Source organism: Podarcis muralis, chromosome 6, assembly GCF_964188315.1.
Source record: "Podarcis muralis chromosome 6, rPodMur119.hap1.1, whole genome shotgun sequence".
Classification (NCBI taxonomy): domain Eukaryota; kingdom Metazoa; phylum Chordata; class Lepidosauria; order Squamata; family Lacertidae; genus Podarcis; species Podarcis muralis.
In genome coordinates this window covers 30,262,700-30,285,232 of record NC_135660.1, presented here as the reverse complement: position 1 = coordinate 30,285,232, position 22,533 = coordinate 30,262,700, and the positions used below count along the sequence as shown (strand labels likewise).

The 22,533-nt window shown below is 46.4% G+C and overlaps 1 protein-coding gene across 1 annotated transcript; it reads left to right on the top strand.

Annotated features, from left to right (window-relative positions):
- The first annotated feature begins 4,493 nt into the window (after positions 1-4,493).
- On the top strand, positions 4,494-9,569 carry LOC144328089 (uncharacterized). The gene is made up of 2 exons (XM_077930862.1): positions 4,494-5,334; positions 8,709-9,569. Exons 1-2 carry the CDS (start codon positions 4,494-4,496, stop codon positions 9,281-9,283), a joined length of 1,416 nt encoding a protein of 471 aa, XP_077786988.1. The 3' UTR covers positions 9,284-9,569.
- Positions 9,570-22,533: the final 12,964 nt, after the last annotated feature.

Sequence of the window (22,533 nt, the reverse complement as noted above, 5' to 3'; positions counted from 1 at the left end):
TAGGGGGAAAGAAACAAGTCATGGATCGTGATGGAAGACAAATGTCAAGCAACACCAGGTCAGATATATTTAAATGTTTAAATATGATCATACCTGTCTGCCTCATCTCAGAAGCATTTTTCAACCGTTTCTGGACCTAAAATGTAACAAATGATGTGATTTTTCACATTTAAATGGCAAGCAATGCCACCAAGACAGAACATCCAGTGCTTCTGTGATTCTGGTTGCTAAGTACCCAGTGTTTATCACTTTGACTTAAGGTGGAAGTTTGTGAATCCAAAGATTTCCACTGTCTTCGCTAGAAAGCCATGTAAGATCTCTGGCCTCAGAGAATCAGAGCTTCTCTTATTAAGTTAGGGGGTTAGATACTGGCCCAGATTCCCTCCATCTCCCTCCCCCCGCCCCCTGGTAAGCAGCTATTGATGCAGCTCTGCCCCAAGAGAGCCACAGGAATGGTAAATCTCTAGAATATTTGCAGGGGGTTGGCAAGGTTTTCTGACTCCCAGTTGTTTAAGAAAAGCAACAGCAATACAACTTTTCTCACTAAAATCAGGCTGTTACAATGAAGAAAGCTAGGCAGGAATGGACTTCCGTGTGAAAGCACTGTGATCTCAGTTCAATTCTGCTGCATAAAATAAATTCCTAGGCCCAGAATGTGCTCACAGGAGCTTTGCATTTCTGTTCTAACTGTTCGTCTTCCAAACCCTGCCTCTGACTGTTAGATCTTAGTGTTCTACCCCTGCCATGGTTTTTTTAAAATATAAAACAAACAAACAAACAAACAAACAATACATCACAAATTGCTGCAGAATATGGAGAAACGAATTTAAGATTGGAAAAATGAGAAACTAGGAGAATCAAAACTCAGAGGTCCTTCCATCCAGGGCTTTTTTTTTCAGCTGGAACTCAGTTCCAGCACCTCTCAGATGGGTGCTATTGCAATTATAAGAGAACAAGGGAGGTATTTGTGGTGAGTTCAAGCACCTCTGTTTCTAGAAAAATACCACTGCTTCCATCCTTCCATTAATGTCAGGAGCTTTTCACTTGGCTGGGAAGCTTGTGACATTGGCCCAAGGGCTCTGCAAAGTCCCTAGGCGAGCCCCAGATGAAATGTCTTCTAGCTCACTAGTCTGGATTCATCTGTGTCCATCCATTAGAAGGCAGGCATGCATGTGCTCTCTTTGCAGAAGTGATTGCCAAATTAACTTAGAGTCTCTCCCCCCCCCCCATAGATATAGGTTGTGTGTCTTTATCTGTTTGATAAAGCACTCACCTGAAGGAAGAATCCCTTGTCTTTGTTTCACAAACAAATGCAAAAAGCTGTTTGTATATTGCAAGGATGAACGTCAAATTGCCTAAAGGAGATAAGCAGAAAAGCTCCAAGTGGAACAAGGCAAACTCTTCATGATGTGATGCTTATTTGAGCACCAAGTTCAAGTGAAGATGAAAGCCATGTGAGATGTTTGTATTGTAATGCTGAACTGCGCTCTCTCTCTCTCTCTCTCTTAAAAATCCCTTCGGATTTCATTTCCATCTCTCTCTCTCTCTCTCTCTCTCTCTCTCTCTCTCTCTCTCTCTCTCTCTCTCTCTCCCAAGAAACCCTTTCTGCCTCGTTGCTTTTAAAACACATCTCTCCCCTCCTTCAGATCACTCAGAGCGTCTAGGCCTATTTTGCATGATCAAAAAGCATGCTTAATATGACCCTCCCACAAACCGTGACCCACAGCGGATAAAGAGGATATAACTCCAAATAATGGTTTCAGTGGTGGTGGTGATGATGGAGGGACAGGAATAACAGACCAGCTTTTCTCCCAATCTAATAGATAGATGTGCATTTGGGTATGGGAGAAGGGGGGGGGGGGCACAGCCTGTAAGGAATGGAACTGTAAGACTGTATTCATCAGTAAGGAAACAGATGATAGCATTGTGCTGCTCATCCATAGGGAAGAGGACATATGATGAAGCATTGCCTTGTGAAGGGCAAATCCAACAGGCAGCAGGATGTGAAGTCACAATGTGGTGAAATCAACATACAGTGGTGCCCCGCAAGACGAACGCCTCGCAAGACGAAAAACCCGCAAGACGAAAGGGTTTTCCGTCGCGGAGGTGCTTCGCAAGACGAATTTCCCTATGGGCTTGCTTCGCAAGACGAAAACGTCTTGCGAGTCTCGCCATATTTTTTTTTGCTCCCCCCCCTTTTTCAAAGCCGCTAAGCCGTTAATAGGCTTTTAACAGCTTAGCCGCTAAGCCCGCTAAGCCGCTAATAGCGCTAAATCGCTAATAGCGCTAAGCCGCTAAGCCTCTAATAGGGTTGCTTCGCAAGACGAAAAAACCGCTAGACGAAAAGAATCGTGGAACGGATTCTTTTCGTCTTGCGAGGCACCACTGTACATAAGCAGGCAGGAGTCAACGTGAACCCACTACAAATAACTCTGGTGAGAAACACATTTATGCAATTGAACAAAAGAGTTATCTAGCAGTGTGTATTTATGACTTCACTGAACACAGATAGAGGACATGTGCATTAGAATGTCTGCACAGGGCTCCATTGCCTCTTACAAATTGCAAATTCAGTCTCTCCCCTGGTCCTTAAATGTTGCTTTCTAGCTCCACGGCTTTGCCAGGCCTCTCCCTGCCAGCCTGTTCCCAATGCTTCCCCGCTGCCTGCTTGGACTGCTTTCTTGGAACTGACCTTGACTTCTTGAATATTCATTTCTCTTATTCCTCAAGAGGGATGCAATGTTTTGAAATCAGAAAGTCCAGTATTGATGAGCTCAGAGCCCAGAGCAGGCCTGAGAGTTAGAACGAGGGGCACAGACTGTTTTGCTGTTTGCTTGTTCACCAGGGCCTAGATGCCAGAAACTTTCAAAACCATGGTCTGTATCCAACATTAGTCATCATCAGTGTAGACCTATTGAAATCATGGTCCCAAGTTAGTCGCGTTCATTAATTTCAATGGATCTGCTCTGAGGATGACTGCTGTTGCATACAATCCCATTATTTGTAAGAAAATAAGAAAACTGTGACAAAGCGTGTTCTCCTTAACAGAGAGCACGTGTTGCGGTTGGGGAACAGGCCACCCTGCCATGACTAGGCAAATTAATCTGCAACCATGGCCTTTAGGGTTAATTGGGTTGCTGGGGTATATTGATTGTTACCAATTTGGAGGAGGAGTCAGAAGCTATTAAATAGAAGGGCCAGACGTAGGGACGTCCTCTTGGCCATTTTGCATTGGATCAAGGAGCAGCTTGAGACGGTTGTATTGAGACTAATTGCCCTTAGCCCCTGTATTGCTTTAATTTTATTACCCACTTTCTGCTTCCTTATCTCTCTTCTTTTCTCCCTTCTCTCCTTCGCTCCCTCCCTCTTTATTCGCCTGGTTTTCCTTTTATTTTAATCACTTGGTTATCTCTCCCCTTTAATTTTATACTACAAGCCCTTTGGGATTTGGAGGGCGGTGGGTGGGGGACCCCCCCCCCGGCCTGGGCGGCCTGTTGGAGGGGTTGCGGCTGCCTTCAAGGCCGCCGGAGCGCCCGGTTGTGAGCGCGGCTTCGCGGCGGCGGAGCGCGTTCGTTTAACCCCCCCACCCCCCCTTCTACCCCTGCCAGCCCGGATCGGGCCTGCCTGGTGGGCATAGGGCCCAGTCATCCAGGATCGGAGGCCTGTTTTTCGGGCGCAGCACTAACGCCGCGGCTCTTCTTGGGCCGCGGGCGCTCCACCCCCCCCCACTTAAGAGGTCGCGGCTCCATAGCCTAGGAGCGCGGCCTGTACGACCGCCTATTTTCCGTCCCCGTGCGCGCCCTCGCTGGCTTACCGGGGGTCGGGTGGATAGGGAGCGTCGCGGCCCAGCCTCGGAGGCGCTGCCGCGCTCCCGTCTTTCCTGGGCCTCAGGGGCCGGGGGGACGCGGCTGGTGGCGGCGCGGAGTGCGCGGGCCTTGGCCGGCCCTGTGGAGCCTCGGCGGCGTGGTGGGGCTGCCCGGTAAAGGGGCGCTGGTGCGTGGAGGCCCGCATCGGTCCGCGGCCTAGGTGCGGCCTATAATCCAGGTTGGGAGTTCTCTCCGGACTCACTGTTGCCGCCATTTTCTGTTGCTTGTTTGCCTCTAGCTTGCGTTGTGCTCCCCCAGTGGCACATCCCGGTACTGCATGCTTGCAGGTTTGATTACTGAGGCCACCTAGTGCCATCTTCTGGTGGGCCTGTGCATTGCAGCCTATTGTACTTTGGTCGGTATAGGTCCACCTGGTGGCTTGGTTCGGTACTGCACCCCCTAAGTTTTAATCTGGAACTGGCAAGGCCCATTGCTGGTGGTCAGGGGGTGCGCTCCGATCTTTAAATAAGTAGGTACTTATTTTGAATTTACCACATTCCTAATTACACTTTCTTTAATAGCATTTGCTTGCAGCAGTTAATTCCCATTAAGGGATAGCCATTATTGATTATCAACTGAAAGTTTTGTTTTCCTTTTTTGGAATTTCCTTCTCTTAAGTTAGCAGGTATGGCTCCAAAGAAAGTTTCAACACCAAAGGATGCTTCAGCCCGCCTTGCCACATCTGCAAAACGGCCGATCAGAGGCCCATCACAGGCGCTTCGCACATCTGCTCCAAGGCAGCCAGTGGGTCGGGTACAATCTTTGGTGGCATCCATGGCCGGTGATCCAGAAGCCCTATCTCGCTTTGCAGCGGATATGGATGGCTTTCTTCAGCAATGCTCCAGTTGGCCTTCCACGTCTGCAAGGCCGCCGCATCCAGTGGGGTCATCATCACCGGCTTCATCTGCTTCTAGCGAGAATGAAAGAGAAGGGTTATCGGCTGGGGGCGTGGGAGTGGATTCCCAATTAACCCAGCCTCATTGCTTACCTGCTACTCGCGGCCGTTCTCGGGGGCCACGCCGTTCCTCTGGGAGGGCCGCAAGGGGGAAAACCCCTGTAGCAGCTTCCACCCGCCGTGCTGTGCTCACTCAGCCTGCGGATGAGGTGGCTTCGGTTTCGGGTACCTCACTTGTTGTTTCTCCTCATTCAGCTCCAGGTACATCACAGCTGAGCCCTGATTCTGAGTCTTCCATCGGTGGCAGTCGACCAGTTCCTGCCAGGGAGTACTCGGGCGGTAAACGTCGTTCCAGTCGGTCTTCAATGAAGCGTGCCAAGCAGAGGAGAGGCGATTCGTCTTCTTCCTATGCAGCCCCAAGTTCTTCACGCCAGGACCCTGACTCCGGGTCCTCTATTGAAGATAGCTTGCCAGTGCCATCCAGGAGGTCATCAGGTGGAAATCGTCGCCGCAGGAGATCTTCGCGGAGGCACGCAAAACGGAGGAGGGACGACTCGTCGTCCTCTTATACCGGTACGTCTTCCTCTAGTTCTGACGGTGAGGCAGATAGTTCTATCGAGCTTTACTGGGGCTTTGGCGAAGCGGCCTCGGGGCTTCCGAGGTGGGCTTGGCAACGTCGGGCCAACACGCATCGGGCTAGGTATGGGGCAGTACAGGAATGTAAGGACGGCGTTTTGGTCCCCGACGTTAAGGTTTCTACCAATTCCGCCAGGGACGTCATCCCAGGTTCACATCTGTCAACTAAGTTGCGAGCTAGGATTTTGAATGGCCGTTACGTTGAGATTTTTAAGCTGGCCCCTCCTTCGGAGGACCAGGAGAGGGTGAGCTCTTCAAGGAGGCGCACTGGTGTGCCCAGTGCAGACAAGACTTTCGAACGTTGGCTCGATTGTTTCCAGGTCTTTGCTGGAGTGGTCATGGCGGCGTATCCGCGGAGATCTCTTCATTTGCTAGTTTACTTATCCATTGTTCGCTCTGCTTTCACTAAAGCGGGTGAAAAAGCTGCGATCAAATATGATGAGAATTTCAGGCGTAGGGCGGCTAAGATTCCCTCGGCCCGATGGGATCGTAAAGATCTTGATGTGTGGACCACTTATGTGGCTCCGCTCATTGATAAAAAGGTGCCAGAACAGCAGAAAATGAGGCCAGGGACCTTTAAAACAGCACGTCGCCTAACATGTTGGGATTTTAATAAGGGTTCTTGCCAGCACCAGGGGTGCAAATTTGCTCACATGTGTGATAGGTGCAACGGTTTGCACCCTGCTTCTTCTTGTTATTCTGGCAGGCGGCCCTTTCGCGGAGGGAAAGGGGGTTCTCAGCAAACCCCCAAAGCAACCCCCTCTGCTTCAACCCCGGGGACAGGAAAATAAGGTGTTAACTTCCCTGGCTTGTACGCCCGTTCGGCTGCCAGTCCTGCAAAGCTGGCTGCAATTCTATCCCAATAGGGAGGCTGCGCGTTATTTGAGTGATGGGTTTTCGTTTGGTTTTCGGATTCCAGTAGCCATGTCTCCCGTGGCACGGAATCCTATTAACCAGAAATCAGTTCGCGAGCTACCTCAGGTTGCTCGCAAGAAGATAGAAAAAGAGGTGACCATGCAGCGCATGGCCGGTCCTTTTAGCGACCCCCCCTTTCATAATTTGCATATATCCCCATTGGGTATTGTGCCAAAAAAGGCCCCTGGTGAATTTCGGTTAATCCATAATTTGTCACATCCCAAGGGTACGTCAGTCAATGATGTTATTCCTCCAGAGCTGTGTTCTGTAAAGTACGCTTCTCTTGATCAGGCGATCAAGATGATTCGGAAATTCGGACATGCTGCCTTATTGGCAAAGTGCGACATCGAATCGGCTTTTCGCCTTTTGCCAATTCACCCAAAGGATTTTTGGTTGCTGGGTTTTAAGTATGAGGGCAGCTATTATTTCGACAAAGCTATGCCTATGGGATGTTCAATTGCATGTGCCGCTTTTGAATCTTTTAGCACTTTTTTGGAATGGGCTCTTAAGTATAAGACAGGAAGGGGCGGAATCACTCATTATTTGGATGATTTTTTATTGGCCGGGGCTGATGGTACAGGCGACTGCTTGTTGCTACTGCAGGCGTTTGCTGATATCACGCAGGAACTCGGGGTTCCGCTTGCTGCTGATAAGACCGAGGGTCCTTCCACTCGGCTTACTTACCTGGGTATCCTGCTGGATACGGTTGCTCAAACCTCTAGCTTGCCGGTTGACAAGCTGGTGGCTTTGAAAAAGATTATAGAGGAATTGCTCCCTTCGAAGAAAGTGTCTCTTAAGCGACTCCAGTCGCTGTTGGGACACCTGAATTTCGCTTGCAGAGTAGTGGCCCCTGGGCGCCCTTTCTGTTCTCGCTTAGCTCGACTCACTTCTGGCTTGAAGGCTCCACATCATAGGGTGCGCCTTTCTAGTGAAGTGAGGGCCGATCTGTCCATGTGGTTGGAATTCCTAGAGGAATTCAACGGAGTGTCATTATGGCAAGATACGTTGAATTTGCATAATGACTTCCAGGTTCATTCTGATGCTGCAGGTTCCCTGGGCTTTGGTCTTTATTGGAAGGGCCGATGGTGTGCTAAACGTTGGCCGTCTGAGTGGAGGGGAGGTGAGATTACGCGGGACCTAACTTTTCTCGAGTTTTTTCCCATTGCAGTGGCAGTGCATTTGTGGGTCGAGGAGTTCAGGAACCGCCGTGTCTGCTTCTGGACTGACAATCAGGCGGTGGTGACGGTGCTGGCCAAGCTGTCGTCCCGTTCCCCGCGGGTGTCGGCCCTTTTGCATGATTTTGTATTGCATTGTTTGCGTTGTAATATAGTTTTTTCTGCACGTTTTATTCCGGGGGTCTCTAACGAAATCGCTGATGCTCTGTCCCGTTTTCAGATGGAGCGGTTCAGACTTCTGGTTCCAGAGGCGCGGATACTTCCGGAATATTTCCCGGATCATCTCTGGAACCTTGGCAACAATTAGTTTTGCAGGGAGTAGCGGCATCGGTTTCCCCCTCCACCTTGCGTTCCTATACAAAAGTCTGGGACGATTTTTTAACATTTATGCGCCAGTCTGCCAGCGTGATGCGGGGGGCCCCACCCACTTCTTCGCAAGTGTTAAGATATCTGGCACACTTATTTCATTTGGGGCGGGCAGCTAAGACAATTAAGATGCAAGCAGCTGCTATTGCATTCTTCTGTAAAATATTTTTTGATACAGATCCTTGTGCTAAGTACATTGTTCGCAAGGCCCTTGAAGGTTGGGGTAGGCTTTGTCCTCCCCGCCCAGCAAAAAGGCACCCCATATCTTTTGACATGCTGAGCAATATGCGCAAAAAGCTGCGGGTGGTGTGCTGGTCGAAGTATGAGGCTCGCCTATTCTCAGCTGCCTTCTCCATCGCCTTTTTTGGTGCTTTAAGAGTGGGTGAAATGGTCGTGGAAGATCATAGGGATGGTCGTTCTTGGGGTCTTTTCCTCCAAGACGTGCAGTTATCCCCTACCGAATTGAGGATCACAGTTCGGCATTCTAAGACTGATCAGAGGGGTAAGGGCGCTCTGATTCGTCTCCCAGCTACGGGGGTTGCAGGCCCTTGCCCTGTAAAAGATGTGAGCAAGTACCTGGATGTGCGCATCCGAGGGGATGGGCCTCTGCTCAGGCATGAGGATGGGTTGCCACTGTCAAGACAGCAATTCACCAAAGTAATGCGTAAGGCAATACTGGCTTGTGGTGGCGCAGCAAGGGATTTTGCCCCTCATTCATTTAGAATTGGGGCTGCCACGATGGCAGCTCACTGGGGATTGTCAGCTGCCAGGATAAAGGATTTGGGCCGTTGGAAATCGAATGCTTTCAGAGGCTATGTTCGCTAATGTCGTTATTCTGTTTGGTTATGTTGCCAGGTCCGGCGCCTGTCCGAGTGTGGATGGTGGGGCACAGCATCATCCATTGGGCCGGTGTCGCAGCACGTCAGGTTGGTGTGGGTCCAGGTCTTGGCCTTCCTCCGCATGTTCAGCTGTCTTGGCTTTCCAGACGAGGTATGCGATGGTCGGAGCTCCTGCCACGGATCCGGAGCCAGTTGCTTCGCGAGGGGCCGCCATCGGCTATTATAATACAGCTGGGAGAAAACGACCTGGTGGAAATGGACTGTTTTTCCCTGCGTGCTGCAATTTGGACGGACCTGGGGACATTGCGGGCAATGGTGCCTTCAGCTAAGTTATTTTGGTCCCAGCTTTTGCAAAGATGCATTTGGAGGGGCAGTCGTTGCCCGGTCGCCATTGAAAGGGCCAGGAAGCGCATCAATTTTGCTGCAAAGCGCAGGATTGAGGAGCTGGGTGGAGAGGTTATTTCTCACCCCGCGATTCTTTTTAAGATGCCATCCTTTTTCCGAGATGATGGTGTGCACCTTTCGGCTTCAGGGAATGAGGCTTGGTTAGGTGCGGTGGCTGCCAAGCTGAGGTCTTGGCTGGGGCTGTGAGTGGTTTGGCGGTGAGCTGGAGGCTCCATGGCGGTTAGGCATTGGTTAATTGGTGCTTGGAGGGGTAAGTGCCTACCCCTCCAAATGATGCGGAAAGGGAATTCCGTTAAAGGAATCCAGGGGCTTGCCATTCTTTTGTCCTTGTCTGTGGAGCCGGACTTGGGCCGTGCAAGCCCCACCGGAACATGTGGGTGAGAAGTGAGGACTTGTTTCCCGGTCTCCCTTCTCATCCAATACGTGTTTCCCACGCTGGCTTCCGGTGGAGTCCGGAAGGGCCAGCTCTGTCCTTGAGGGCCAGGACAGATAGTCATAACGAATGCCTAAGCAACCACTCACAATTTTTTGTATTTTTAATAAAGTTGTGGCCAAAAATTTATGCCAAAAACCTTAAACAAAAATTAAGTGTGAAGTGTGTAATTATTTGGGGGGTGGAACTGTGGAACTCAACACGCAAAGCGTGTTCTCCTTAACAGAGAGCACGTGTTGCGGTTGGGGAACAGGCCACCCTGCCATGACTAGGCAAATTAATCTGCAACCATGGCCTTTAGGGTTAATTGGGTTGCTGGGGTATATTGATTGTTACCAATTTGGAGGAGGAGTCAGAAGCTATTAAATAGAAGGGCCAGACGTAGGGACGTCCTCTTGGCCATTTTGCATTGGATCACCCGCCCTCCCTCCCTTTAATAGGGGTTTTTTTTATTTAAGTGGATAGCTTGACCTTGCTATGCCTGTTATGGGGTCGTTCGCCTTGGTGCGGGGGCACAGTAGGAATTTTGCCATCTGGCTGATTGGCTGGTGCCATTTGGTTTTTGCCTACTGCGTAGCAAATCGTCACAACTTGTAAGGTTGGCGGTTAGGCATTGGTTAATTGGTGCTTGGAGGGGTAAGTGCCTACCCCTCCAAATGATGCGGAAAGGGAATTCCGTTAAAGGAATCCAGGGGCTTGCCATTCTTTTGTCCTTGTCCGTGGAGCCGGACTTGGGCCGTGCAAGCCCCACCGGAACATGTGGGTGAGAAGTGAGGACTTGTTTCCCGGTCTCCCTTCTCATCCAATACGTGTTTTCCACGCTGGCTTCCGGTGGAGTCCGGAAGGGCCAGCTCTGTCCTTGAGGGCCAGGACAGATAGTCATAACCAATGCCTAAGCAACCACTCACAATTTTTTGTATTTTTAATAAAGTTGTGGCCAAAAATTTATGCCAAAAACCTTAAACAAAAATTAAGTGTGAAGTGTGTAATTATTTGGGGGGTGGAACTGTGGAACTCAACACGCAATATGCTTATTTTGTGTAGGCTGATTTTCTTCTTCTAAATCCTATACTAAGGTTGTCCAGGCATGCCCTTCTTCATTTGTGCCTTACAGATTATTCAGTGCCCCTATCTACTATTATAGCATCACTTGTTCACTCACTGTCACGAATAGTCCTTGTCCTCATTAATGCATTGTTTGGTGCAACCTCCAGTTGATTATTCTTGGACCTCCTCAGGCAATTTAAGCCTGTCTTCTGTCAGAATAGCATGTTTGTTCTTACTTACTCATACTTTTTTGCCTGAGACGGAACCATTTGATTAACTTTTAAAACATTACACAGGGTTTTTAAAATTTCCCACTTTTACATTTTGGTCCTCAGACGGATAGCCATGGTACCCACACAGGTATTGCCCTGAAGAAAGTTAGCCACCCCTGTTTTACATCATAAGCATTCATTGTTCCCAATATTACATAACGTCTGTTGGACTCTGACATCTTCAAAGCAGTTTTGCACAACTTGTCTACTGATGGGATAACTCTCCTCAGCTGGGTTTGGAACAGAACCAGCATTTTGAGTATGATTAAAGGTAAAGGTAAAGGTACCCCTGCCCGTTCGGGCCAGTCTTGCCAGACTCTAGGGTTGTGCGCTCATCTCACTCTATAGGCCGGGAGCCAGCGCTGTCCGCAGACACTTCCGGGTCACGTGGCCAGCGTGACAAGCTGCATCTGGCGAGCCAGCACAGCACACGGAATGCCGTTTACCTTCCCGCTGGTAAGCGGTCCCTATTTATCTACTTGCATCCGAAGGTGCTTTCGAACTGCTAGGTTGGCAGGTGCTGGGACCGAACGACGGGAGCGCACCCTGCCGCGGGGATTCGAACTGCTGACCATGCGATTGGCAAGTCCTAGGCGCTGAGGTTTTACCCACAACGCCACCCGCGTCCCTTGAGTATGATTGGAGGAAGCTAAAAAAAATAAAAATGTGAGTTTTCAAGAGTTCTTTATAGGCTTGTCATCTCTGTACCCATGCTTGCACAAATAAGGAGTATTTCTAAAGAAGCTACAATATACCAATGGATTGTGGTTAAACATCATGTGTTCTCAGCTTCAAACACCAATGTCAAGAGCATGCTGGAGACAGAGTCAGCAGTAGTGTGCACACAGCCTACATTAGGGTTTTTTCCTTTTCCTTTTTTAAGCGTTCATGAAAATTCATCAGCATTTTTGTGCAAATTTCACCCAATATACTTATTTTTGCGTGCATTTCCCCCTTAATATAATGCTTTTTTACATGTGATTTTTCACTAATAAGTGCATTTCTATGCACACTTTACCCTAGTACTGTATATGCATTTTTCTCCACAATACTTGGCTGGAGAATTGAACTATGAAATTCCAAGGAGGATTTCAAAAGTGGCTGTGTTTTGCTTTGCAAAGGAAAGCTGCCTTTAAATGTAAACTGAATCAAACTTCTCCCCCATTGCTAGAAGAATCCCTCAGAGGGCTGGACTCTCCTGTACTTATGCCCTCCATCATAATGGCCATTGTTCTCATAAGAAATAAGCAACAGGCAGTGTTTGTTGGGCACATTTAGGATGTTCTTCAATAGTTTTGCCTGCTCCACACCTCCAAATAGATCCAGCCAGCCATAATAACTAAGCACTGGCTCCTCTGTATCTTGTTTATAGCCATTTTACCTCACAACACAGGGTGCCAGGGAAAATGCAAACCTTTTAAGCCCTTTTAAGAGGGATGGGGGTAATTGCAGCCAGTGGAAGGCTGCAGGCAATTCGGTTTTCATTTCTGAAGTCTTGACTGGAGAATTGGAGTTATTAGCTTAAAAATAAGAGGTATTGAGTGTTTCTAGTGAGTGTAATTGCCATCTTGGAAGAACCTGCCAGGGGTAGCTTGGTATCACTCACCCTAGTAAATGGTGCTGAAACCATTCCATTCCATTGAGTCAAGGAAATAGAGAAATGGATATAGAAATAGCTCTCATGGCGGCTTTCTGTTGTGCCAAGGATAATGGAAGGGTCATTCCAAGCGCCCAAGAAGCAGAAGGAGTGAAAGGCATTAAGCTTCACATCTTAGAGCAAAGCAATAGTCCAATGGGGCTGTGTATAGCTATATACATGGGGTGATAGTGCACTACGCAGGACCACAGCACTGCAGAGAAAATTTAGCCGTGACCTCTGAACGCCCCAGAGAGGTTGTCAAATGAAATGACAGCCACGGATGGCTTTCACAAAGGACGGTGCGCAGTTCTTTTATTCCCTTTCTTCCCAAGAATTATCTTCTTCCTGCAGAAAGAAGAGTGAGAGAAAGATACTGCTTTTGTGCTAATCGGCTGAAGTGAGTCACCGCTCTCTACATCCATTCAGCAAAGCTCCATCTCCTGCATCGGTATGAGCAGATACCACTGAAATATTGGGGATTGTCTGTGTGTGGACCTGTGAATGCCGCTAGACTCACTGCTGGTATATTTAGAGATCTTTGGGCGTGTTAGAGCCCCCCCCCCAAATTGTATCCGGTGTCTTTCTTAATTGGAAAAGCTTGCAAATACCAGATAGGCTTAGGATTTAAATATGTAATGTGATGAATTAATACATTTAAATGCCGAATGGGAAAGAAACAAAGATGTTACATGATTAAGATAATTTTATGAGAATATTGGTTTTGGAAAACCATTAAAATGATATACACTGAAATTCAACTGGGGGATATGAGGAAGTCACTTAACAATGTTACTAAGATTGGTTTAAATAAGGTTATGATTTATGTTTGTTTGTTTGTTTGTTTGTTTGTTCATTTGTTTAAAAATGTTGTGGAAAATCAATAAAAAAAATTGGGGGGGGGGGAATTGTATCCGGTGTGTGTGTATGTGTGTGTGCGCAGGGGACTTTTCATGTGTCAGAGCTTCCTCTCCAGTTCACTGTGGCAAGATTCACAGTGCCTTGAAGGATGACCAAAGAACAGACACTATGTATGACAGACACCTCTGGTACCAGGAGAAGATGAACTAAGGACCCTTGCCACATAGTCAACACTGGGGTTTTGTTTGCTGCTTTTTTGGCCTGGTTTCCCTAGGAAGCAGTGAGAGAAGGCGCTTGTCTAGGGCAGGGATGGGGAAGTTGCTGTCCTCCAGATGTTATGGTACTACAACTGCTTGATGATACACCATCCCTTCGGATTGGCCATGCTGGTGGGGCCAATGGGAGTTGGAGTCCAGTGACATCTGGGGGACTACAGGTTCTCCATCCCTGAAACACAGGTCAGATCTAGACCCCATGGCTGTTTTTTCTTCACATAAAAGTGGTTAGCTTAAGCCTGTTGTGTGTGTTTTTAAAGGACAGACAGAGTAACACATAGTTTGCTTCTAGGTTGTCATTTAGATCTTCTTCTTTGGCAATCATTCATAGCAGAGTCAGATTGTCTTCCATGAACACGATCTTAACAGTGAGTCCTTAAGCGACTGTGGAGGCCAATTCTGTGTCTGCACATTCTTCCACGGTGGGGACATAAGTTTCCGGGTGGAAGTTGATCATGGTGAGGGTTTGCCAAACGTGCCTTCCTCTTAGCTGATTTCTCCCTTTCATCCTGAGTTTGAGCATCTTCAAAGTCCATGACACCTTTGGAAAAGGCTGTTCTCCAACTGGAGTGCTCACAGGCCAGTGTTTCCCAATTGTCAGTGTTTATACTACATTTTTAAAGATTTGCCTTGAGAGTCTTTAAACCTCTTTTGTTGACCACCAGCATTACACTTTCCATTTTTAAGTTCAGAATAGAGTAGTTGCTTTGGAAGACGATAATCAGGCATCTGAACAACATGTCATTTAGATACACCTAGAAGGACATGCAATATTTTTTTTTTAAAAAAATACAGTGATAATAGCACCTGTTTCCATACAACACATATTGAAGTCTCTATTCGATATGAATGACATATGTACATCTATAAGGAATTGAAATGGAAACTTCATATTGTAGCTTAGAAAGGATAAACACATTTTATTTCCCCTTGTTATTTTTAGGACATGAGAAGCATAATGAAGAGCATATTTATTTATCTCAGCAGATGCATAGGACTAGCAATGTTTGTAGCTTTTCCTGAGCCTTCCTCTTGCTCACTCTCTCAGCCTAGCAGAAATATTTTTGTAGTTTAATGCTCAGGAGTTTAAAGTTCTGAATTGCAAGGAAAAAGCAGCAATTAGGTAGACTCTCTTTCATGGAAACCTTTTGTAAAAATGCTACTGCTGTTGCTACCTGGTTGCTACCTTGACCTAAGATCCACCACTTGTGATTCAGCAAGCTCCATTTCAGTCCACTGAGGCCTTCTGTTTTTGTTGACTGGGATTGGGGAAAAAACTGGAGGAGTTTGACGAAGAACCTGGCAAGCCTCAAAACATCGCTGGTGGGCTGAATTGAGCCTGGCAAGTCAGAAGTTATCTTGACCTGACTTAAGACAACTTGATTAACTAATTATTCTTCCACAAGCAAAAGGGTAAAGAAATGCAGGAAGCATGTTTGTGGTGTGTTAATCATATTTCCGTAAAAGGTTATATAAAGACAACCCTACGGGGCAGAAAATGAATAGAATCAGCAGCTCTGTTACAAAAGGTTTTAATTGTTGACATTTGCAGAACTTACCAATGGTGTTAATGAACCTTTGCATATTCTGATGCCAATTACATCTCATCAGTTGCTTGGGTCCTTTATGCAAATGAATTCATTTTCTATCTCAGTGAGCTCTATTTATAACTCTAGTGCTGTTGCTTTGTGTTTAAATTGCTAGATAAGGTAAAAGGGTTTAATTAGCTAACAGTTTAGCTGGAGGCTATTTCCCTCTGTAACCATGCTTTAAATCCAGTCGTCTTCTTCTTTTAAAAGCATCTGAAAATCGTTTAAATTTGCAAGTGAAATTCGACACGAAACCATGTTCATATTAACCCCACAGAAATGGTACTGAATTCACAAATCACTTCAACGGTGAAAGACCAGAAGAATAGATTTACTCATAAATACACAGGAAGACCCAGTTCTCTTGCTCAAAATGTTACAATACAAAAAGCATGTTTATCAGGGTCATGAACATGTCCAGGCACAGCAGGTGAAATTCAATACAGCAGTAAAGGAGGTAGCACTTGAGAGTAGCACTCCTATCACTCCTGTCCATTGGCCCTGCTGGCTGGGGATGATGGGAGTTGGAGTCAATGACATGTGGAGTGTCACAGCTTAGCTACTCCAATTTCTATGAATGTCTAGTTCATTTATTCCAAACACTTTAAAATAAACCAAAGAAGAAGCTCTGGAATCCAATTCCATGCATGTGCACTTAGAACCACAGTAGGCAAACCACAGACGAAGAATGTTTCCTTTGTAGTTTGAATCCAAACTGTGCCTACAAATGGACTTCAAAGGAACTCACTGTAACAGTTGATCAATGGTTTTGAACTTTGGCAGGTGTACAGGGCTGCCCAGACCTCAAAATTGGTCCATGGTGATGGGTAAGGGAAGTAAAGAGCTGGCCTACTAGCAGGATTCATCTTCTTGCCCCTAATTTCCAGTTTATGAGATGATTCTGAAACACGCATGCATGCAAACAAGTGATCATTACTTGCATAAACCTGTGCAAAGGAATAAATCGATTCTGAGAGATTTGCATTGGAGTAAACCTGCATAGGATGGCAATATACCATTCTCTCACCTTTCATGAGTGACCTCTTTGTCTGCCTCAGCCCTCAGAACTACCTCACTCTTACTTAAATTGCCAGTTCGCTCCTACGTCAACTTTACAATTGCTTCCCATATGTGATAAGGAGGTTCCACTGGCTTGAAAGGACTGGCTCAACTTTACACCTAATTTAAAAGTAAAAATAAAAATTCCTGAGCTAATCTCAATGAAATGAATACTATTCCCAAGATGTCCTGGGAGAAACCTTCTAACCACTATACCACACCACCCTCCACATTGTAAGGTTGCCCAGCAACTCAGAAAAAGTATTCAACTGCAAAAATGCTATAGCCTAAACACTATACAGTGGCACCTCGGGTTAAGTACTTAATTCGTTCTGGAGGTCTGTTCTTAACCTGAAACTGTTCTTAACCTGAGGCACCACTTTAGCTAATGGGGCCTCCTGCTGCTGCCGCGCTGCCGGGGCACAATTTCTGTTCTCATCCTGAAGCAAAGTTCTTAACCCGAGGTAATATTTCTGGGTTAACGGAGTCTGTAACCTGAAGCGTACGTAACCCAAGGTACCACTGTATCTTGGTGCCTCTTAAGTTTACATTGGGAGTACTGTGGCGCTACGCTGCAAAGTCAGTAGGCAGCATTGTCTACTGGTTTGGCTATTGGACTGGCCAGCGACAACAGTCACTGCCATCTTTACTCCCCCTGCCCAAGCCTCTGGGCTCCAACCCCTCTTTTTGGAGTGGCTCCGGATGGTTCTGGGAGCAGTACAGTGGGTAGGGTAGAGGAGTAGTGTTGAGCAATGTGGGGGATCCACTAGGGTGGTGTTAAGGAGCCCCCCCAAACCTGGCATCAGCCCCACCCTTATTTTCTTCTTCAGTCTAAACTCCACTACATACCAGCTACCCAGATTTGTTGTAAGTGAAACCGACATGAACTGGTAGCCTTCTCTGGAAACCCTGCTCAGTTTTTCATTCAGTTCTTTTCCTGAGCACAGCTGAGCAATCTGCAGTAAATCACCTGCATGGTAAACTGAATGCAACCCGCCGATACGGTTTCCTAAATGAATTATCGCTCACAGCGCTTGCAGAGGAAAGGGGAAGGTGGGAGGTATCAAGGAGCAGGCAAGCTCTTTAAGACACAACAAATGCTGAAAGCAAAACTTCCTTTAAGAGAGACAAATTGTATTCATCTTTTGATGGCTGCAGGCAGAGCACTCCTGAGCGGGGGACTCATAAAAATTGTGTTAATATGTCGAGCTGTTTGTGCTTTGATGGTGAAAATAGCAGTAAATGTTAAATGGCAACAACAACAACAAAAATGTGGTAAAATATGCAACTGAGCGCAGGCAGATCTTAATATAGTGAGATGAAACTCCTTCTCCACCCCTCTGCACCCGCACCTGTTGAACCTTCCTGCTCAGAGATGAACCCTGAAATTAAAAGTTCTCCTCCTTCTTTGTAGCAGTCCTTCGCTGAACAGTAAGTGATGCTAAACCATTACAGAAAGGAGCGATGCTTCTGGCATGAAATGGAGATAAATGCTAGTGTGTGTGTTTTGTCGTTGCCATATGAAGAAGTAGGAAAATAATATTGCGGTCCTGAAGTGCTGCTACTAAAGCAACATCCTAAGATCAGTGACTGGCCGGAGTGGCCTGTCCATCAGGCGATGTGAAGCCATTTGCTTCAGGCAGTGGATCTGCCCTTCTCCCTGATCCCTCCTCAAGCCCTCCCTCCCCTCCCCACCACTGCACTGAAACCAGTCTCACCAGGGCACGACCCACATTGCCAACCCAGTCCCATTGCCCTTGCTGCCTCTGTAGCCTTGCGGTGGCAGTACAGGTCAGATGAAGGTACAATTGGGGCGCTGAGGCTGGCAGCATTGCGTGAATGACAGCAGAGGCAGGAAGGGATGGAGACCCAGATCTGGGGGCATCATCGTGGGGTGAGGGCATTGCCAGGCAGCAAAACATCTCGGGCCAGCCCTGGTGATTGGGATATATCCCAGCATTCATGCTACAGACCAGTTTTAAGCAGAAATTGCCTGAATGGTGACTTGTACCCCCCTCACTTAAAATATCCATCTCACCCTTGCTATTTGGGTTGAGATGCTTATAACTCAGACAGCACTGCTTTCGAACCAGCTTGCACGTGACCATGCGGCTAAAACTGAAATCTTGTCTGATCAAAGGAGGAAAACTCTCACAAACACCCATCTGACATCTAAGGTTATTATGTGGCTATTGTTGCCATGGTCACAGGAAGAAGAGTCTGGGAGTAAAAGGGATGGCCTGATATTGAACTGAATCCATGCAGCGACTGTGTCTGCCTAGCTTGGCTAATGTTTTTGAGATGTTTAGAATGTCATGGTGGTGAGGAACACAGGACTCAAAAAATTATTCTTCTCCACAGGAGCAACCTCTGCTATGACAAAAAGGATCATTTCAAAGATGTTATAAATAGAACTGAGCCAGAAAATTTCTCAGAATATTTTTTCCCTTGAGAAAATTTCTGGGACTTTCCTTTCCTTTTCTCTCAAAAAAACAAACAAACCCCTCCCCAAAAAAGGACAACTTTGCAGAATTTTTTTGGCAAGAAAGAATCCCATTAAAAAAAGCAACACAGGCTGCATACACCTTGTGAATTTAAAACACATGTAAAGGACACTTAAAGCGCATGACCCCCCCCCCCGAATCCTGGGAACTGTAGCTATGTGTGGGATAGATTATTTGTGGGAAGCAATGTGCCAAAACTGTAGGGTGTATATGCAACCACAATGACAATTCTCCGCATCCTTAAGACAATCCCTTCCTGTGGTCCTGACTTAAGGTTTCCTTCTTGATCTTCCCTGACTCCAGGCTTTGCCCCACAGCTGATGACCCACCATCTCACAGTATTGCAGAGTGCAATGAAACCAGAGGATTATGCAGCTGTCTGGTGGGCTTTCATGACATACATGAACAACTGGTCCCTGCTAAGTATAAGTTGCTCTGGAAACACCTCTGACTTTTACCCAGGCTACTTACCTTTTCTCTATGCATTTTGGCAAATGCTTTCATTCTCCACTCACTTTGTGCTCCTATCCATTATTGCAAACCCTGTACGTATTGCATTATCACTTTTATGTATGCTTAACATACTCATAAGGGACGTGGGTGGCTCTGTGGTCTAAACCACTGAGTGTAAGTCTTGCTGATCCGAAGATCGGTGGTTCGAATCTCTGCAACGGGGTGAGCTCCCATTGCTTGGTCCCAGCTCCTGCCAACCTAGCAGTTTGAAAGCACGTCCAAGTGCAAGTAGATAAATAGGTACCGCTCTGGCAGGAAGGTAAACGGCATTTCCGTGCACGGCTCTGGCTTCGCCTGAAGCAGCCTAATCATACTGGCCACATGACCCGGAAAAACAGTTTGCAGACAAACGTCAGCTCCCTTGGCCAGTAAAGCAAGATGAGCGCCGCAACCCCTGATCGTTCACTACTGTACTTAACTGTCAGGGGTTCTTTACCTTTTTAACATGCTCATGCAGTTCTTTTCTTTGGTTGCTTTGCTGTTCTTGCTTTTTGTTTCTTCTTTTTCCCTTACCCAATGCTATGTGCCTATCAAAATAAAATAAGCTTTGTTTTAACAGAAAAAAGGAGAGAAAAATCCATTTTGCAATGCAGGAGAAGAAAAGGCTAAGGAGTAAACCCTACACAAATCCCAAGTGGAGTCCCTAAAATGGTTGGTTGGCGTCTTGTATGCCTCTTTCCATCAACTACTGCAGCCAAGCTGGTGCCAAATCTCTTCCTCTGCTTTCCTTTGGACCACGTCAGCAAGGCTGAGAAGAGGGTCATCATCTGGGCAGCCCAGGACCTCCACACACTACCCAGACTTGCAGGAGAAACAACGCAGCAGACAACGGTTACCGGATACCAGTGTTTCTCCAGCTGTTTGATTTCACCTCCTCCCAGAGGTGCACTCCATTGTCTTTCGAGACAGATGGATGCCAACAAGGCTAAAGTGTGCTTAACAATGCATATATTGATGAAAATTGGGGAAATTGCTTTGGAAGAATGTGTCCCTTGGGCAAAATGGCACACAAAAGATGGAGCAACTTGCACTGAAATGTCCGTGAATTTTCACGACGACTTAACATCGCAAACTGATTTGTAAATGTGGCCAACTGAACTAAAGATTGGGGAAATGAGAAAGAACAAAACTGATAGATTCACCCAGACCTAATTGTGAATGATGGGAGTGAAAGACCAAAAGTATCTGTAGGGCCACAGATTCCCCATCCTTGGGTTTGTGGAACATTCTGCCTGAGCCTCACCTGCTTGGCTACACTTGACACTCACTTGTGATTCTATTCACAGGGAACCTGGTAAATATTGGAAATAAATTGAGTGTGTGAGAGAGTTCCATTCATCCTTGTTGCGCAGAACACCTGTGTGAGAGCCAAGAGAATGCAAGCAGTATTTATACAGCTTGAGATAAGGAGCCAAACAGCTGCCCATGGACTGGGAGAAATTAACATCTGCTTGAGCTAGCAGAAGACAACAGCGATGAGTCAGTGCTGCTGAACTTTAGATGGAGATTATCCTGGGATAACAAATAACCTTAGCAATAACCACCAGCCAGCTTGTTTCTGAAGCATCCCTAGGCAAGCGCTCCTTAAGCTGTTGTCTTGTTACCACATTCACAATCTGACTGCTAACATTTAATGTCTGGTCTATTCTCAGACATCCTGTTCCCAATTGGCATAGCAGTATATTTGATAATTGCACAGTGTAATCAAGGTGTTGTAATACTAACAGTCCTCAGTGCAATGAAAGAAGTTTGGGACCAAGCTACCTCAAAGACTGCCTGCCCCTGTATAGAACTGCAGGATCACTTAGATCATCTGGGAAAATGTTACTCATAGCACTGTACCCCACAGTATATCGAAGGACAAAACCCCCAGAATGCTCTTCCCTTTGGCATATGTGAAATATTGTACACCAGTTGCTTCAGATGCCTTCTAAAGACACATATTTTTGCTCAGATTTCCCCTGACTCATAAGAATGGACCCTGTTATCACAAAAGTCTTGTTTTCATAATATTATTTTTCTAGTTTTCATGTTGTGTCTCTGTTTTATGATACAGTTCTGTCATTTTTATATTGTATTTTTATATATAACTTAGGGATTTTAAGTTTTTAAGCAGTTTTGAAATGCTTTCGGATAGACAGAGGACTTTGGGTTCTTGTCAAGCTGAGTAAAATCATGTTAATAATAATACCTCAGGTGCAACTCCCTGTTCCAAGAAGTTGGGTCAGGGATGCATTCACTGTGAAGTCATTCACCAATATAGACATTACACTGTTTTTCTCCTGCTGCAAAAACCTGGTCTAACATAGCAGTGACATGCTAATAAGTGCTGGTAACACATTTGAAAGACCCAGTGCCCCATGCAGAGATGACAGCATTGACTTTTAATACTCGCTCGTTCCTCTTCCTGCTGTGATTTTTTCTGTTGCTAAGGCAGGTTTCTAGGGCAAAACCATCAAAGTAAGTCGATTGTAAAGAGTAAATGTCCAAAACAAACAACCTTGACATATCAATGGCTTACTCCTTCAAGTAGAAGGATTGTGTGGTACAGAAAGCACTTTAAGATATGACCTTGGGAGGTGATTGGTCTGTCAATTGTGTTTGATTTTTCTGGTCAGCTTACAGTATCAAGAAGTATGTTCCAGGATAAGTGGACGTTGGTAACCACTGAGTTTTGCAAGGATCTGAAAAAGTAAGCTTGTTCTGAAATTTTATAAGCCTCTTCTAAAGGACATAAAATATAATTTGAATTTTCAGACCAGGAGCTCATACTTCTTACAAAAACCATTGGCAGGAGAACTCTTGAACTGCATTTTGATGCTTTGGTTTTTCAGGCAGGATAATCTTGATCTGAGCAGTAGGGCAGGGCTGGGGAAACATTTTCATGCCATGGGCCTGGTATGAAACATTTTGGGGCCACATGCTGGTGTTTGCTGGGGCGAGATCCAAATGTGGGGAGACTAGTGAATGGTAGGATATGATCCAGCCACAGAAAAATCACACACATCTCTCTCCATCCAGTAAAGTTCAAGGGCATGTTCTAGCCAATGCAACCAAGGAGGGTGTGGAGCACAACTGGTGTGAGGTCATGGGCAATGGAGAGTCCTGAGGGTTAGATAGAGGGGTCTAGTGGGATGCATAAGGACCCTGAGCCTAAAGTTCCCAACTTCTGCAATTGGAGATGCCACTGGCAGCTTTTTTTCCAGGTCAACAGCTTGAGCAGATCAGTTTTCACTGAGATCATGGT